A 20,016-nucleotide genomic window follows, 5' to 3' on the forward strand; every position below is an offset into this window, starting at 1 on the left:
CTATAAAGGAGATCTGGTTTAAACATGGGCAGAAATGGGAACTAAACATTCTTGGTTACAATATATTCAGCAGGGATAGGAAAGGAAAACAGAAATGGGAGAGTGTAGTAGTATTGAGCAAGGATAATATTCCAGATTTACAGAAGGATGATATACTAGGTGCTGAATTTTACGCCGCCCCAGCGGGTTGGATGGTGGCATGGGGGCGGTGTAAAATTGAGAGGGAGGCTCCGGGAGGCCTATCGGCCCTGCTTCTACCTCTGGCCAAGTTTATGACGTCAGGCCAGGGAGGGGAGGGAGGGGAGGGAGGGGACTGGGAAACAGCTTGCCTGCCCGAGGCCAATCAAGGCCCTTAAGTGGCCACTTAACAGCCACTTAAGGGCCCTCGCCCGCTTCCATGGGTATTTTACCCATGGCAAGCAGGCATGCTGGGGATGTGAAAGGCCTCCCAGCGATAGCTGCCGGCTTTTCCGCACCCCGGGCAGGTGGTGGGTGGTATGGCAGTAAGACACAGGGTGCCCGATTGAGGGCCGTCCCAACCTCCCAACCCACCCCTGGGACCCAAGACGCCCCCTCTCCCCAAACACCACTCCAGCCTCACCAGGGAAGCACCGGTCCCCCTGGTGAGGCTACCCCAACTTACCTCATCTCCAGGGTCCATGTTGTCGGCTGGGCTGCAGTCCCAGCAGTGGCCACCACTCCCGGTGGTGCTGCTGGGACTACGAGCTGCCGGCCCGCAGCTCACTGAGGCAGGACCTCTTCCCTCAAGTGGATGGAAGTCCCGCCTTGGGACAATTAAAACCCGGGGACCCATAAAATGCGGGACGGATCCCCGGGCTAGGCGATTCCCATCCGCCTAAGGTAAAATCCAGTCCCTAGATGTTTCAAAGAATAAATCCAATTGGTTAGAGTTAAGTGATAGAAAAAGCAGCTGCTACATTTCTTGATTGTTTATTACAGACCCCAAATAATGAGAAAGAGATTGAGGAGTAAATCTGTTGCCAAATTTCAGGAGAAATGCAAAATTAATAGTGCAGTAATATTAGGGGACTTAATTACCCCAATACAAACTAGGGGAGAAAAGTGTCAAGGGCTAGAAGGGTGAAGATTTCTTTAAATGTGTACAGAAAACTTTCTTAATCAGTATGTTTCTAACCCAACGAAGAAGGAAACAATGATGGATCTTGTTCTGGGGAATGAAGTAGGGCAAGTTGGGTGTGCTTCAATGGGAGAACATCTGGGTAATAGTGATCAAACTAAAATTAGGTTTAAAGTAGTTATGGAAAGGAAAACAGAAAAAGCAAAGATGAAAACTCCCAAATGGAAGAAATCCAAGTTCAGTGATTTGAGAAGGGACTGGAAACAAAGGTTGGCCAAGAAAACAGTAAATGATAAAGTTCTTAAAGGCAGAGATAGTTTGAGTACAAACCAAGCATATTCCCATAAAGGAGGAAAGCTGGGGCATCCAAAGCTACAGCTTCCTGGATGACAAAGGAAATAGAGGTTAAAATCAAACAGAAAAATGTTTCTAGCAAATGTCAGATACAAAATAGTAGAAAACCAGGTTGAATAGAGAGTATGCAGGGGGAAAACTGAAAAAGGATACAAGGAGGCTGAAGAGAAAAGATTAATAGATAACATAGAAGAGAAGCCAAAAATATTTTATGCAGCATAAAGAGTGAAAGAATACTTAAGCACATAAGGATAAAGCAATAATGGAGTCAATTAGGTACCATAAAGAACATCTTCTTGTGGAGGTTGCGGGCTTGACTGGGGTACTGAATGATTTTGTTGCACCAGTCTTCACAAAAAAGAATGAAATTATTGTCAGAGACGAGGAGGAGACATCAGATAGGATAAAAATAGATCGAAAGGAGGTGCTAAATAGGTTGTCATCACAAAAGTAACAAGTCACTGGATCATGATGTTATGCAGCCCAGTTTGTGAGGGAAGCAACGGTGGACACAGCAGAATAAGCATGCTAAGCAGTGGAAGCAACATGTGATAGACAGAGCAAAGTGATCACATAACCAATGGATCAGATCTAAGCTCTGCAGTCCTGCCACATCCAGTCGTGAATGGTGCTGGACAATTAAACAACTAACTGGAGGAGGAGACGGCTGCACAAACATCCCCATCCTCAAAGATGGCAGAGCCCAGCATGTCAGTGTAAAAGACAAAGCTGAAGCATTTGAAACCATCTTCAGCCATAAGTGCCCATTGGATGATCCATCTCGACCTCCTCCTAAGGTTCCCAGCATCATAGGTGTCAGTCTTCAGCCAATTCACTCCATATGATATCAAGAAACGCTGAAGGTGCTGGACACAGAGAAGGCTATGGGTCCCAACAACATCCAGGTTATAGAATTGTGTTCCAGAAACAGCCACACCCCTAGCAAAGCTGTTCCAGTACAGCTACAACACTGACATCTACCCAACAATATGGAAAATTGCCCAGATAAGTCCTGTCCACATAAAGCAGGACAAATCCAATCCAACTAATTGCTGACCCAGCAGCCGGCCCTCAATCATCAGCAAAGTGATGGAAGGTGTCTGAAGGGCCTGTTTCAGTGCTGTATCTCTCTATGACTCTAAGTGGCACTTACTCACTAATAACCTGTTCACTGATGCTCAGTTTGGGTTCCGCTAGGAATGCTCGGCTCCTGACCTCATTACAGTGTTCAAATCACACGCAGCTTCCACAGTGCGGACTGCGACACCGACCACTCCCTGGTGTGCAGCAAGGTTAGACTCAGACCAAAGAAGTTGCATCATTCCAAGCAGAAGGGCCACCCGCGCATCAACACGAGCAGAATTTCTCACCCACAGCTGTTACAAAAATTTCTAAATTCACTTGTAACAGCCCTTCAAAACACTCCCACAGGGGATGCTGAGACCAAGTGGGCCCACATCAGAGACGCCATCTATGAGTCAGCTTTGACCACCTACGGCAAAAGTGCGAAGAGAAATGCAGACTGGTTTCAATCTCATAATGAAGAGCTGGAACCTGTCATAGCCGCTAAGCGCATTGCACTTTTGAACTACAAGAAAGCCCCCAGCGATTTAACATCCGCAGCACTTAAAGCAGCCAGAAGTACTGCACAAAGAACAGCTAGGCGTTGCGCAAACGACTACTGGCAACACCTATGCAGTCATATTCAGCTGGCCTCAGACACCGGAAACATCAGAGGAATGTATGATGGCATGAAGAGAGCTCTTGGGCCAACCATCAAGAAGATCACCCCCCTCAAATCTAAATCGGGGGACATAATCACTGACCAACGCAAACAGATGGACCGCTGGGTTGAGCACTACCTAGAACTGTACTCCAGGGAGAATGCTGTCACTGAGACTGCCCTCAATGCAGCCCAGCCTCTACCAGTCATGGATGAGCTGGACATACAGCCAACCAAATCGGAACTCAGTGATGCCATTGATTCCCTAGCCAGCGGAAAAGCCCCTGGGAAGGACAGCATTACCCCTGAAATAATCAAGAGTGCCAAGCCTGCTATACTCTCAGCACTACATGAACTGCTATGCCTGTGCTGGGACGAGGGAGCAGTACCCCAGGACATGCGCGATGCCAACATCATCACCCTCTATAAAAACAAAGGTGACCGCGGTGACTGCAACAACTACCGTGGAATCTCCCTGCTCAGCATAGTGGGGAAAGTCTTTGCTCGAGTCGCTCTGAACAGGCTCCAGAAGCTGGCCGAGCGCGTCTACCCTGAGGCACAGTGTGGCTTTCGTGCAGAGAGATCGACTATTGACATGCTGTTCTCCCTTCGTCAGATACAGGAGAAATGCCGTGAACAACAGATGCCCCTCTACATTGCTTTCATTGATCTCACCAAAGCCTTTGACCTCGTCAGCAGACGTGGTCTCTTCAGACTACTAGAAAAGATCGGATGTCCACCAAAGCTACTAAGTATCATCACCTCATTCCATGACAATATGAAAGGCACAATTCAACATGGTGGCTCCTCATCAGAGCCCTTTCCTATCCTGAGTGGTGTGAAACAGGGCTGTGTTCTCGCACCCACACTTTTTGGGATTTTCTTCTCCCTGCTGCTTTCACATGCGTTCAAATCCTCTGAAGAAGGAATTTTCCTCCACACAAGATCAGGGGGCAGGTTGTTCAACCTTGCCCGTCTAAGAGCGAAGTCCAAAGTACGGAAAGTCCTCATCAGAGAACTCCTCTTTGCTGACGATGCTGCTTTAACATCTCACACTGAAGAATGCCTGCAGAGTCTCATCGACAGGTTTGCGTCTGCCTGCAATGAATTTGGCCTAACCATCAACCTCAAGAAAACGAACATCATGGGGCAGGATGTCAGAAATGCTCCATCCATCAATATTGGCGACCACGCTCTGGAAGTGGTTCAAGAGTTCACCTACCTAGGCTCAACTATCACCAGTAACCTGTCTCTAGATGCAGAAATCAACAAGCGCATGGGTAAGGCTTCCACTGCTACGTCCAGACTGGCCAAGAGAGTGTGGGAAAATGGCGCACTGACACGGAACACAAAAGTCCGAGTGTATCAGGCCTGTGTCCTCAGTACCTTGCTCTACGGCAGCGAGGCCTGGACAACGTATGCCAGCCAAGAGCGACGTCTCAATTCATTCCATCTTCGCTGCCTTCGGAGAATACTTGGCATCAGGTGGCAGGACTATATCTCCAACACAGAAGTCCTTGAAGCGGCCAACACCCCCAGCTTATACACACTACTGAGTCAGCGGCGCTTGAGATGGCTTGGCCATGTGAGCCGCATGGAAGATGGCAGGATCCCCAAAGACACATTGTACAGCGAGCTCGCCACTGGTATCAGACCCACCGGCCGTCCATGTCTCCGTTATAAAGACGTCTGCAAACGCGACATGAAATCGTGTGACATTGATCACAAGTCGTGGGAGTCAGTTGCCAGCATTCGCCAGAGCTGGCGGGCAGCCATAAAGACAGGGCTAAATTGTGGCGAGTCGAAGAGACTTAGTAGTTGGCAGGAAAAAAGACAGAGGCGCAAGGGGAGAGCCAACTGTGCAACAGCCCCAACAAACAAATTTCTCTGCAGCACCTGTGGAAGAGCCTGTCACTCCAGAATTGGCCTGTATAGCCACTCCAGGCGCTGCTTCACAAACCACTGACCACCTCCAGGCGCGTATCCATTGTCTCTCGAGATAAGGAGGCCCAAAAGAAAAAGAAGGAATGCTCGGCTCCTGACCTCATTACAGCCTTGGTCCAAACACAGAAAAAAAAGCTGAATTCTAAAGGTGAGGTGAGAGTGACTGTCCTTGACATCAAGGCAACATTTGACCGAGTATGGCATCAAGGAGGCCTAGCAAAATTGAAGTCAATGGGAATCAATGGGAAAAACATTCCGCTGGTTGGAGTCATACTTAACACAGAGGAAGATGGATGTGGTTGTTGGAGGTCAATCACCTCAGCCCAGGACATCACTGCAGGAGTTCCTCAGGGTAGTGTCCAAGGCACAACCATCTTCAGATGCTTCATCAATTACCTTCCCTCCATCATAAGGTCAGAAGTAGGGATGTTCGCTGAAAATTGCAGTGTGTTCAGTTGCACTCACAACTCCTCAGATACTGAAGCAGTCCGTGCCTGTATGCAGCAAGACCTGGACAGCATTCAGGCTTGGACTGATAAGTGGCAAGTAACATATGCGCCACACAAGTGCCAGGCAATGTCCACATCCACCAAGGGAGAATTTAACCATCTCCCCTTGACATTCAATCATTCAATGGCAGAACCATTGCTGAATTCCCCCACCATCAACATCCTGGGAGTTACCATTGAACAGAAACTTAACTAGATCAGTCGCATAAATACTGTGGCTACAAGAGCAGGCCAGGACTAGGAATTCTGTGGCGGCTATCTCACCTCCTGACTCCCCAAAGCCTCTCCGTCATGTACAAGGCACAAGTCAGGAGTGTGATGGAATACTCTCCACTTGCCTGGATGAGTGCAGCTCCAAAAATACTCAAGAAGCTCGACAGCATCCAGGACAAAGCAGCCTGCTTGATTTGCACGCCATGCACCACCTTAAACATTCTCTCCCTTCAGCACTGGCGCACAGTGGCAGCAGTACTATATGCAAGGTGCACTGCAGCAACTTGCCAAGGCTCCTTCACCAGTACCTTCCAAACCTGCGACCTCTACCACCTAGAAGGACAAGAGCAGCAGATGCATGGGAACATCACCACCTGCAAGTTCCCCTCAAGTCACACATCATTCTGACTTGGAAATATATCGTCATTCCTTCACTGTCGCTGGGTGAAAATCCTGGAACTCCCTCCCCAACATGTAGGTACATGTACCTACACCACACAGACTGCAGCAGTTCAAGGCAGCGGCTCACAACCATCTTCTCATGGACAATCAGGGATGGGCAATAAATGCTGGTATTGCCAGTGGCATCCACATCCCAAGAATGAATTTTAAAAACCTGGCAATTAAAGGCCTGTCATCCGAATGTCAAAGGTGGGACAAATGCTATGGGTTGGCATTAGGACTATTGCTTTTCTTGTTATGTATATGAATGAGCTGGACCTGGGTACATGATATACAATTTTGAAGATTGTGGAGCCAAAACAGGCATGATATGCCGAATGACCTCCTGTGCTGCAAGGCTCTATGATTCTATGAAGTTACAGACCATCCTGACTTGGACATATATGAAATTTCTTCCATTGTCGCTGGTCAAAATCCTGGAACTCCTTACCAAACAGCATATCAGTGGTACCTTAACCACACAAAACTACAGCACTTCATGAAGGCAGCCTACTAACACCTTCTCAAGGACAACTATATGTGGGCAATAAACGGTGGCTTTGCCAGCTGTGCCCACATATTGAGAATGATTTTTTTTTTTAATATGGTTCTCCTCAGTTAAAACCTTAGACCTACCTAAGGTTTAATTTCAGTACCAACATCTCAACAAACTGAATAACAAACCATAACAATTTCAGTTTTACCTCTATATCAATGAAGGATGCTCCCAGCCTTGTGTCTGAATCCTTTGCAAAAGACTTCATGGCATCTAGAATAGACCGATACCCTGAATTTATCAGATAGAGAAGAGGAAGTTAGCAAACTGAATTGGTGGGGCATTTCCTTCATGTTGGATGATTGTTCTTTTTCATTCCAATATAACAATTGTAAGAAAATGTATTCTCAGGTTAAAAATAAAAAGTTAATTTGATCCAAACCAAACACAGTATTTCTATCCATATCTTTTTATTTTCCCACTGACTAATAGTTTACATCTATTGCTGCCTCCTCTGAGCAGAAATCACCTACCCGCTATTGATTGTAGAGCATCGAGGTCACTTGAATCAATATGGTCACTAAGTATTCAGCTATGCAACTACTGAGAGTCTAGTTTATTTCTTCTTTTCCAGAATGATAGTGAAGAAAAAGTGCTCCTTTAGATTTTATTTCCCCTTTAAACTTTGGTGACCAGAGCCACTGAAATGAATGTGTTGTAGGTTTGACTTTTAATTTTTAATAACATGTAACTAGAGATTGGAAAATGATCACAATGTGATCATTTCAAATAATGCAGAAGGATAGCCTAATACCACATACCATGCAATCAGTACAGTACATATTTGATAGTGATAACATGGTAAGTTCCTAATTTCACCCTAAGCTCTCTGAAAAGTAAGTGAGCATAAATAGGATGGGAACAAGGTTTTAGTTTAGGCAGGCATCAAGATCGGTGCAGGCTTGGAGGGCCGAATGGCCTGTTCCTGTGCTGTACTGTTCTTTGTTCTTCGATCCTCAACATATCCAAGCAATGGTATAGGAGTCTAGTGATTATGATGCTGGACTAGTAGGCCAAAAACTGCGATTTCTCATCATGACAAGTTGGAAATTGAATTTATTAAATCTAGTGCCTTTTGGGCTGACACGAGATAAAACAGCCACCGAAGCTTCCAGATTATCATAAACACCAACTGGTTCACAAACGTCTTTCAGGAAATCCCTACCCTGTCTGATCCATGATTTCAGTCCCATTCTACACAGTTGACTCTTAATAATCTCAGGGCAAATAAGAATTATCAACAAACGTGGCCAAATATTTAAAAAAATTATCAATGGCATTAGAATGTGAAAGTACGTAGAAAATACACAGACTAAACAGTACAATTTAAAGCAGATCATGCTACATTGTTCTTTTGCCACACCACACTGAGCTGTGTGTTCAATTCTAGTCACCAAGACACAAGGGTGGCACAGTGACGCAGTGGTTAGCACTGCAGCCTCGTAGCTCCAGGGACCCGGGTTCGATTCTGGGTACTGCCTGTGTGGAGTTTGCAAGTTCTCCCTATGCCCGCGTGGGTTTTCGCCGGGTGCTCCGGTTTCCTCCCACAGCCAAAGACTTGAAGGTGATAGGTAAATTGGCTATGTAAATTGCCCCTAGTGTAGGTAGGTGGTAGGGAATATGGGAGTACAGGGAATATGGTTAGTATAAATGGGTGGTTGTTGGTCGGCACAGACTCGGTGGGCCGAAGGGCCTGTTTCAGTGCTGTATCTCTAAAATTAAACCAAAAAAAATTAAAAGATCTGGAGGCCATGCCATGAAACGGATCTCTTGTGCAAGAGGTGACTCATGAGGAGAGGCATCTGAGAAGTGATCTTCTTGAGATATATAATTGAAGCATAGAAAGAGTTAAATCGTGAAAATTTCATTGTTACGACCTGGTGAGAAAGAGGTCTAGAGTTCCCTTTCAGCCTTCACCTGGTCTTACTGTAACAGGGTTTAATTTTAAACACACTGTGTTTTTAGCTCCCCCTTGGTGAATCCTTATTCACCGCTTTCCAATTATAAGGCAAAGAAACCAGCACAGACTTTCTTGGGATTAAAGAAGAAAAGTGGAAATTTATTAAACTTAAGCTCTAATTCGGTTAACGCCTACGGATACACAACGTGCCCACGCTAGCATGCATACACAAAATACACACATGCAAACAGAGACAGAAAAAAGCAGAAGAAAAATAAAGTGGAAAAATCTGAGGCAATTTCTGAAGAGTTTTTGTGACGGTTCTTCGAGCTCACTGTAGAGTCCTTGATTGTAGGTAGATCTTGCTTTTCGTTGGGGCCTAGTATTCTTCTTAAACCTTGTTCGCTGTAGGAGACTTTTCTCTCTTGGGGTTCATGTGTATTCAGTGGATTCAGAGGCTTGTGAGAAAGAGATGGGAACAGGCAGACAGGAGAGGCTGTGGCAAGCCAGCCGGGAGAGATCTTCTCAGTCCAGAAGCATTCTGCTTTCTGCCCAAACTGTTTGTACAAATTCAAAAAACTCAGGTTGCCTAGCAGGTTAGTCATGTAACTAGCTGGTTTGACCATGTCTGTTTGTGTTTCCGGCCATCTTAGCAGTCAACCTGGAATGCAAGCTCCCCCACCTTCAACTTCTGGTGATCAAAAGTCCATTGTGGGTTGAATGTGTTAGGGAATGGTTCTTAGTCCTTTCCAAGCGATGTCTATTAATATGCAAATGTCTTTCCAGCCAAGATCCGGCAATTTTTTTTAAAGCTCGTCCTTTCTTCACTTCAACAGCAGTTTGAAATTTAATGCCCATGTGGTGAAATTAATATGCCTCATACTTGGCAGGTGGGGGACCTGCATGACAACATTAAACTAAACAGTGACTTGGACAACTGTGCATTAATTAAGGAAAGTCAGCATGGATTTGTTAAAAGCAAATCATGTTAAACTAACTGAGAGTCATTGAGTCATCGAGTCATTATGGCGCAGAAGGAAACCATTCAGGCCAAGTCCATGCCAGCTCTCCGCGGAGCTATCCAATCAACACCATTCCCTTGCACTATCCCCGTAGTCCTGCAAGTTTACTTCCTTCAAGTGCCCATCTAATTTCCTTTTGAAATCATTCATCGTCTCCACTTCCACCACCCTCAGAAGCAGCAAACTCCAGGTCATTACCACTCGTTGTGAAAAAAAGTCTTCTTCACATTCCCCCTGCATCTCTTGCCGAAATCTGTGTTCCTTAGTCCTTGTACCATCAGCTAATGGGAACAGCTTTTCTTTGTCTACCTTATCTAAACCCGTCATAATCTTGTTCTCTCTTCTCGTTGGCCTCCTTGTCTCGAGAGACAATGGGTAAGCGCCTGGAGGTGGTCAGTGGTTTGTGAAGCAGCATCTGGAGTGGCTATAAAGGCCAATTCTAGAGTGACAGACTCTTCCACAGATGCTGCAGATAAAATTGGTTGTCGGGACTGTTACACAGTTGGCTCTCCCCTTGCACTTCTGTCTTTTTTCCTGCCAACTACTAAGTCTCTTCGCCACACTTTAGCCCCGCCTTTCTGGCTGTCCGCCAGCTCTGGCGATCACTGGCAACTAACTCCCACGACTTGTGATCAATGTCACAGGACTTCATGTCGCGTTTGCAGACGTCTTTAAAGCTGAGACATGGACGGCCAGTGTGTCTGACACCAGTGACGAGCTCTCTGTACAATGTGTCCTTGGGGATCCTGCCATCTTCCATGCGGCTCACATGGCCAAGTCATCTCAAGTGCCGCTGACTCAGTAGTGTGTATAAGCTGGGGATGTTGGCCGCCTCGAGGACTTCTGTGTTGGAGATACGGTCCTGCCACCTGATGCAAGGATTCTCCAGAGGCAGCAATAATGGAATGAATTGAGACGTTGCTCTTGGCTGACATACGTTGTCCAGGCTCACTGCCGTAGAGCAAGGTACTGAGGACACAGGCTTGATACACTCGGACTTTTGTGTTCCGTGTCAGTGCGTCATTTTCCCACACTCTCTTGGCCAGTCTGGACATAGCAGTGGAAGCCTTTCCCATGCGCTTGTTGATTTCTGCATCGAGAGACAGGTTACTGGTGATAGTTGAGCCTAGGTAGTTTAGTTTAGTTTAGAGATACAGCACTGAAACAGGCCCTTCGGCCCACCGAGTCTGTGCCGACCATCGATCACCCATTTATACAAATCCTGCACTAATTCCGTATTCCTACCACATCCCCACCTGTCCCTATATTTCCCTATTACTGACCTATACTAGGGGCAATTACTAATGGCCAATTTACCTATCAACCTGCAAGTCTTTGGCATGTGGGAGGAAACCGGAGCACCTGGAGGAAACCCACGCAGACACAGGGAGAACTTGCAAACTCCACACAGGCAGTACCCAGAATTGAACCCAGGTCGCTGGAGCTGTGAGGCTGCGGTGCTAACCACTGCGCCGCCCCATCAAGTAGGTGAACTCTTGAACCACTTCCAGAGCGTGGTCGCCGATATTGATGGATGGAGCATTTCTGACGTCCTGCCCCATGATGTTCGTTTTCTTGAGGCTGATGGTTAGGCCAAATTCGTTGCAGGCAGTTCCAAACCTGTCGATGAGTCTCTGCAGCCACTCTTCTGTGTGGGATGTTAATGCAGCATCGTCAGCAAAGAGAAGTTCCCTGATGAAGACCTTCCATACTTCGGTCTTCGCTCTTAGACGGGCAAGGTTGAACAACCTGCCATCTGATCTTGTGTGGAGGAAAATTCCTTCTTCTGAAGACCTGAATGCATGTGAGAGCAGCAAGGAGAAGACAATCCCAAACAGTGTAGGTGCGAGACTACAGACCTGTTTCATGCCACTCAGGATAGGAAAGGGGTCTGATGAGGCGCCGCTATGCTGAATTGTGCCTTTCATATTGTCATGGAATGAGGTGATGATATTTAGTAACTTTGGTGGACATCCCATCTTTGCTAGTAGTCTGAAGAGACCATGTCTGCTGACCGAGGTCAAAGGCTTTGGTGAGATCAATGAAAGCAACATAGAGGGGCATCTGTTGTTCGCGGCATTTCTCCTGTAGCTGGCGAAGGGAGAACAGCATGTCAATGAAGGATCTCTCTGCTTGAAAGCCACACTGTGCCTCGGGGCAGACACGTTCAGCCAGCTTCTGGAGTCTGTTTAAAGCAACTCGAGCGAAGACTTTCCCCACTATGCTGAGCAGGGAGATTCCACAGTCGTTATTGTAGTCACCGCGGTCATCCTTGTTCTGATAGAGGGTGATGATATTGGCATCGCGCATGTCCTGTGGTACTGCTCCCTCATCCCAGCACAGGCAAAGCAGTTCGTAGAGTGCTGAAAGTATTGCAGGCTTGGCACTCTTGATGATTTCAGGGGTAATGCCATCCTTCCCAAGGGCTTTTCAACTGGCTAGAGAATCAATGGCATCACTGAGTTCCGATTTTGTTGGCTGTTCGTCCAGCTCATCCATGACTGGCAGAGACTGGGCTGCATTGAGGGCGGTCTCAGTGACAACATTTTCCCTGGAGTACAGTTCCAGGTAGTGCTCCACCCAGCGATCCGTTTGCTTGTGTTGGTCAGTGATTGTGTCCCTTGATTTAAACTTGAGGGTGGGGGGCGATCTTCCTGATGGTTGGCCCAAAAGCTCTCTTAATGCCATCATACATTCCTCTGATGTTTCCGGTGTCGGAGGCCAGCTGAATATGATTGCATAGGTGTTGCCAGTAGTCATTTGCGCAGCGCCTGGCTGTTCTTTGTGCAGTGCTTCTGGCTGCTTAAAGTGCTATGTATGTTAACTCGCTGGGGGCTTTCTTGTAGTTCAACAGTGCAATGTGCTTAGCGGCTAATCTCTCAAAACTCCCTGCAACCTCCTTTGCTCTAAGGTGAACAGCCCCCAGCTTCTCCAACCTAACCTTGTAGTTAAACAAACTTGGAACTATTCTGGTAAATCATCTTTGCACCCTCTCCAATGCCTTCACATCCTTCCTAAAGTGTGGTGACCAGAACTGGACGCAATATTTTAGTTGGGGCCTAACCAAAGCTTTATAAAGGTTCGGCATAACTGCCCTGCTTTTGTACTCAATACATCTATTTATGAAGCCCAAGATCCCATACGCTTTGCTAACTACTCTCTCAATATGTCCTGCCACCTTCAAAGGTCTATGCACATGAACCCCAGGTCCCTCTGACCTGCACACTCTTTAGAATTGTGCCATTTAGTCTATATTGCCTCTCCCTATCCCAAACCAAAATGCATCACCTCACACCTCTCTGTATTAAATTTCATCGGCCACTTGTCTGCCCAATCTGCTACCCTATTTATGTCCTGTTGCGCTGATTCGTATCAGCCTCACTGTCTGCAACACCTCCAAGTTTGGAACCACGGCAAATTTTGACATTTTACTTCAATATCCAAGTTATTTATATATTTTTTTAAAAAAGTGATCTTAGCACTGACCCTTGGGGAACACCACTGTCTACCATGCTCAAGTCTGAAAACAACCATTTACCACAGCTCACTGTTTTCTGTCCTTAAGTTAATTTTTTGAGTTTTTGATTAAGTGACAGAGAGGGTTAATGAGGGTAATGTGATTGATGTGTACATGGTCTTCCAAAAGGCATTTTATAAAGTTCCATACACCAGGCTTAACAGCAAAGTTAAAGCCCATGGAATAAAAGGGAAGTGGCAGCATGAATACAAAGTTGGCTGAGTGACATGAAATGGATAGTAGCGATGAACAGTTGTTCTTCAGACTGGAAGAAGTGTCCAGTGGTATTCCCCAGGGACCAGTACTAGGACTTTATTTAAGAAGGGCAGCAGGGATAAGCCAGGGAACAACAGGCCGGTGAGCCTTACATCAGTGGTGGGAAAGTTATTGGAAGGGATTCTGAGAAACAGGATTTATATGCATTTGGAAAGGCATGGTCTGATTAGGGATAGTCAGCATGGCTTTGTGCGTGGGAAATCATGTCTCACGAATTTGATTGAGTTTTTTGAGGAGGTGACCAAGAGGACTGACGAGGGCAGGGTGGTGGACATTGTCTACATGGACTTTAGCAAGGCCACTGACAAGGTCCCACATGGTAGGCTGGTCCGGAAAGTTCGAACACATGGGATCCAGGGTGAGCTAGCCAATTGGATACTAAATTGGCTTGGTGATAGGAGTCAGAGGGTAGTAGTGGAGGGTTGATTTTCAGATTGGAGGACGGTGACAAGTGGTGTGCCGCAGGGATTGGTGCTGGGCCCTCTGTTGTTTGTCATATATATTAATGACTTGGATGTGAATGTAGGGGGCATGATTAGTAAGTTTGCAGATGACACCAAAATTGGTGGTATAGTGGACAGTGAAGAAGGTTGTCTAAGGTTACAACAGGATATAGATCAACTGGGAAAGTGGGCAAGGGATTGGCAAATGGAATTTAACACGGACAAGTGCGAAGTGATGCATTTTGGGAAGTTAAACCATGGCAGGACATATACAGTGAATGGCAGGGCCCTGGGGAGTGTTGTTGAGCAGAGAGACCTTGGCGTGCAAGTACATAGTTCCCTGAAAGTGGCAACACAGGCAGACAGGGTGGTGAAGAAGGCGTATGGCATGCTTGCCTTCATCGGCTGAGGCATTGAGTACAAGAGTTGCGACGTCATGTTACAGTTGTACATAACGTTGGTTAGGCTGCATTTGAAGTACTGTGTGCAGTTCTGGTCGCCGCACTACAGGAAAGATGTGATTAAGCTAGAGAGGGTGCAGAAAAGATTCACAAGGATGTTGCCTGGTTTGGAGGGCTTGAGTTATAAAGAGAGATTGGATAGGCTGGGTATGTTTTCCCTGGAGCGAAGGAGGCTGAAAGGGGACATGATAGAGCTATATAAAATTATGAGAGACATAGATAGGGTAGATCGCCAGAGTCTGTTTCCCATGGTAAGGGTGACTAAAAGCAGAGGGAATAGATTTAAGGTGAGAGGGAGGAGGTTTAAAGGGGATCAAAGGGGTACATTTTTCACACAAAGAATATTGGGTATCTGGAATGAGCTGCCTGAGGAGGTGGTGAAGGCAGGAACAGTAGCAACACTTAAGAGGCATCTGGACAGGTACTTGAATGAGCAAGGCATAGAGGGATATGGAATTAATGCAGGCAGGTGGGATTAATATAGATAGGCATTATGGTTGGCATGGACGCGGTGGGCCGAAGGGCCTGTTTCTATGCTGTACGACTCTATGACTCCCTCACTGCCTTTCCTATATATATTAATGACTTAAACTTGGGTGTACAGGGCACAATTTCAATTTTTTTTTCATCATTCATGAGATGTGAACATCACTGGCAAAGCCAGCATTTATTACCCATCCTTAATTGCCCTTGAGAAAGTGGTGATGACCTGCCTTTTTGAACTGCTGCAGTCCAAGTGGTGTAGGTACATGCACAGTGCTGTTAGGGAGGGAGGTCTAGGATAGAGAGAGACATCAAGAGGACTTAGACAGGCTAGTGGAATGGGCAGACACATGGCAGATAGAATTTAATGCAGAGAAGTGTGAAGTGATACATTTTGGTAGGAAGAACGAGGAGAGGCAATATACACTAAAAGATACAATTCTAAAAGGGGTATAGGAACAGAGACCGGGTGGGGGGGGGTATATGTACACAAATGGTTAGAAGGTGGAAAGGCAGGTTGAGAAACTGGTCAAAAAGGACATATGGGATGCTGGGCTTTATAAGCAGAGTCTTAGAGTACAAAAACAAGGAAGTTATAATGAACCTTTTTAAAACACTGGTTCAGCCTCAACAGGAGTATTTAGGAAGGATGTGAAGGCTTTACAGACGGTGCAGAAAAAATTACCAGGGATGAGGGACTTCAGTTACGTGGATAGATTAGAGAAGATGGAGTTGTTCTCCTTAGAGAAGGTTGAGAGGAGATTTGATAAAGGAGTTCAAAATATGAGGGGTCCGGACAGAGTAGAGAGAGAGAGAAACTGTTCCCATTGGCGGAAGGTCAAGAACCAGAGGAGCTGGATTTCAAGTGATTGGCAAAACAACCAAAAGGTGACATGAGGAAAATCTTTTACGGAATGAGTGGTTACAATCTGGAGTGCACAGTTTGAAACAGTGGTGGAGACAGATTTAATTGCGGCTTTCAAAAGGGAATTGGATAAGGACCTGAACAGGAAAAATCTGCAGCGGTACAAGGAAATGGCAGAGGAGTGGGACTGGCTAAACTACTCTCGCAGATAGCCGGTAAGGACACGACGGGCCGAAAGGCCTCCTTCAATGTTGTAATGATTCTAAGTTATGATATTCGGTCAAGGGAACGTGGGTTCATCCTAGTCATAGGCAAAGTTGGGATTGGTAGCAATAAATTCTTCTTCACACAAAGTGATTAATGGACTTCTGGATAAAATAGTGAAGGCAAAAATCGAGGAATAATTTAAGAAATAATTGCTTGACTCAATTTTAGGGGACTTTTAGGGTCTTTCTAGGTGGATGAACTATACTGGGCTGAACGGCAATCCTCATCCACAATTATTTTGTGACCAAGGACCAGAAATCATTGCTCACATCAATCTGCCATTTCGAGTAAAAGAAAAGCAGTCCAAAAGGAATTACCTTGCAACAAGACTCTCTTACTTTTGGTGCTGTTATATTATTGGTGCTTAAAGGTTGCTAAAGGCAGCCAGGGAGGAAATAGTGGATGCTCTGAGGATCATCTTCAAATCCTCACTAGATACAGGCGAGGTACCAGAGGATTGGAGGGCTGCGAATGTTGTACCATTGTTTAAAAAGGGTGCAATGGATCAGCCAAATAATTATCGGCCAGTCAGTCTGACCTTGGTGGTGGGTAAATTGTTAGAATCAACTCTGAGAGATAGGATAAACTGCCACTTAGAAAGGCACGGATAGATCAGGGACAGTCAGCATGGATTTGTTAACAGAAGATCATGATTTACTAACTTGATTGAATTTTTTGAGGAAATAACAAGGAGGATTGATGAGGGTAGTGCAGTGGGCGTGGCCTACATGGATATTAGTAAGGCATCTAACAAGGTCCCGCATGCAGACTGGTCAGAAAAATAAAAGCCCAAGGCAAGTTGGATCCAAAATTGACTCAATGACAGGAAACAAAGGGTAGTGGTCGATGGATGTTTTTGAGAATGGAAAGCTGTTTCCAGTGGCGTTCCACAGGGCTCAGTTGGGTCCTTTGCTGTTTATGGTATATATTAATGTTTTGTACATAAATGTGGGAGGCATGATTGGGAAATTTGCAGATGACACAAAAATTGGCTGCAGCGTCCAGAATGTTATCAATGGTTTGGTTGAGTGGACGGAAAAGTGGCAAATGGAATTCACTCCGGAGAAGAGTGAGGTAATGCATTTGGGGAGAGCAAACAAAGCAAGAGAATACACAATAAACGAGAGGATATTGAGAAGAAGTTAGAGACCTTGCAGCGCATGTCCACAGGTCCCTTAAGGTGGCAGGACAGGTAGATAAAGTGGTGAAGAAGGCATATGGAAAGCTTTCCTTTATTGGCTGAGGTATAGAATACAAAATCAGGGATGTAATGCTGGAACTGTATAAAATTCTGGTTAGGCCACAGTTGGAGCATTGCGTACAATTTTGGTCACCACATTACAGGAAGGACATAATTGCTCTGGAGACAGTGCAGTGGAGATTTACAAAAATGTTGCCAGGGCTTGAAAGTTGCAGCTATGAGGAAAGATTGGATCAGCTAGGGTTGTTTTCCTTAAGACAGAGGAGCCTGAGGGGTAACTTAATTGAAGTGTACAAAATTGAGGGACCTAGACAGAGTAGACAGAAAGGACCTGTTCCCCTAGTGGAGAGGTCAATTACCAGATGGCACAGATTTAAGGTGATTGGTAGAAGGATTGGACGGGACATGAGGAATAACTTTTTCACCCAGAGGGTGGTAGGTGTCTGGAATTCACTGGTAGGAATGGTGGTGGAGGTAGAAACCCTTAACTCATTTAAAAGGTACCTGGACATGCACCCGAAGAGCTGTAACCTGCAAGACTACAGACCAGGTGCTGGAAGGTGGGATTAGATTGGGCAGCTGGTTTTTTCAGTCAGTGCAGACACGATGGGCTGAATGGCCTCCTTCTGTGCCATAACTTTTCTATGGTTCTATGCCCATATTAAATTCCCCTCTCCACTATCTTAGCAAAGGCATTAGTGCATTTTTAAAAATTGATTAAAATCTGTATAAATATAAAATTACCTAAGAAAGAAATTGCAACAAGCACTTTAAGCATTTGTGCAATATCACTGGCAACAATTTCTATCCTGCATTTTAGAATTTATCACTAAATTCACCAACTTATTTAAGGAAATCACAAGGTAAGTAGGACAAAGTTTGCAAATTGTGTTGATGATGTAACTTTCCAGTTAGTATAATAATGAAATGACAAAAGCATGTGGTCTGGGAACAGACAGCTACCGAGACCCATCAGTAGAATACGTGACAGGGAGAAGACAGAAAATATGGCGAAGTGAGGGGAATCAAAATTTATAAAAAGAGAAACAAAATATTGGAGTATAAACTACTGGATGTAGCATCGTGAAGCATCTATCCTATCACTGACATTCAAACTAAATAGCTCAGAGCAAAATCAAACACATGAAATTTAGCACAACATCCACAAAGTTGATTTTCCTCAATACAATTTTATTAAGTACTTACTTCAAACACAAGTGGTTACACATCTGGAAAGTTCTTGGCAGGAGCGCTTAGTCACAGTAACTGCAGTGCAGGGGCAACGACAGCCACAGGGACTATGGCCCCTTTGTCAGCTGTCAGTACCGCCAGAGATGGGAGTTATGGACAAGACCACATTCTATCAAGCAGCCTTGTAGGTACAGCATTGAACAATCAATAAAATGGAATGTGAAGATGAATCGATTTCTTTTAACTGATTCAAGATGCCACACACATTTTCCCAAATTATTGCTTATTGAAGAATCTACAAACCTGTACATCTGCAGACATTGCCATCAAAGTTGTCCTCCACTTCCTGAAAGCTAGGAGTTGCATTGTTCTTCAGAAGCCTGGAGAATAATGGAATGATAGAGCACTAGTGTCAAAACCCAGATCGAAAAGCTAAACAGGCCAAGATCAGCTAATATTTCTATTTTGTTTACAATGTTATGCTCTCCTTAATGAAGCCACAGACTCTTGCTGGGGTTTGAGTCTCAGAGTGTCAGTAACTCTACAGTACCTTGTTCTGTTTAGTTGTATTAGTAGCATTGTAGGGTGTTCTAGAGAAAGTCTTAAACTCCGGTAAAGGTTAACGAACAACTCGTTATTATTTACAGTTACTGTATACACTCTCTGCAAGCTACCTAAACTAACATCCTTCATTCTTCTAAAGCCTATCTCATGTGACTGTTACATCACTCATACAGGTGAGAGGGGTCTTTCTCACTGTCTTTGATATTAACCCTTTGCATCCTTATACTATATACCTCACCCAAATAGCTTCATGAATGAACCAGTAAATGTTGGTATGCTGTTTGACCTTAAATGTACCATTTTGTACATTTGCACTTCCCAGCATTACTCTGTGAACGTAACGTTAGGCCCAGCTAAAACTAGGGTTAGGATTAGTACAAACAAGGAACTAAATATGCTACCTTCCTGCTCTATATGGATAAATACCACACTGAGTGTTGCATTATGACAGAGATAAACCTAATCTGGCAAATGCTATACCCTCTAGTATAATTTAAAACACTGAATGCACACATTGGGAGGGATTTTATGTAGATGATGGGGGGGCTCAGCCACCGGCTGAAGATCCAGCGAGAGCCCCATGTCACCTCCTCTGGGGAAGGCCCACCGCATTACGTGCTAATTAGGCACTTAAATGGACAAGAGCGGGCCTTCCCCGAGATTAAGGATCCCGGTGACAGATGTCCCGCCTGCTAATAGCTGTCGGCCTATCAGAGTTCGTCAGCTCTTTTACTGAGCAGTGCCATTGCGGAGGCGGTAGCTGCTGCTAGTAATGCACTCACTGGAGGCCTGGGATCATTGAGGGATCCAGGCTACAGGTGAGACATGGCGGGAGGGGTTTCGCGGAGTGAGGGTCACGGGGGAGGGAGTTGTAGGGGGGTCAGCAGCAAGGACAGGGGGATGGCTCTGAGCAGGCCCCCCCACTACCCCCTCCCAATGCCAGATCCCTCTATCAGGCACTGTACCTTTGAACGAGGGTCACACTCA

The 20,016-nt window shown here is 45.5% G+C and overlaps 1 protein-coding gene across 7 annotated transcripts in view; it reads right to left on the minus strand.

The window, feature by feature from the left end:
* The window catches only part of LOC137369057 (xanthine dehydrogenase-like), a 225,248-nt gene that overhangs the window by 126,169 nt on the left and 79,063 nt on the right, over nucleotides 1-20,016 (minus strand). For all 7 annotated transcript variants that reach the window (XM_068029610.1, XM_068029607.1, XM_068029609.1 and 4 more), the window contains 2 exons: nucleotides 18,769-18,845; nucleotides 6,988-7,070 (listed from right to left, as the gene is read on the minus strand). In XM_068029610.1, the coding sequence (XP_067885711.1) occupies nucleotides 6,988-7,070; nucleotides 18,769-18,845 (160 nt within the window). The remainder of the gene's footprint in view (nucleotides 1-6,987; nucleotides 7,071-18,768; nucleotides 18,846-20,016) is intronic.

Source organism: Heterodontus francisci, chromosome 4 (assembly GCF_036365525.1).
Source record: "Heterodontus francisci isolate sHetFra1 chromosome 4, sHetFra1.hap1, whole genome shotgun sequence".
NCBI classification, from domain to species: domain Eukaryota; kingdom Metazoa; phylum Chordata; class Chondrichthyes; order Heterodontiformes; family Heterodontidae; genus Heterodontus; species Heterodontus francisci.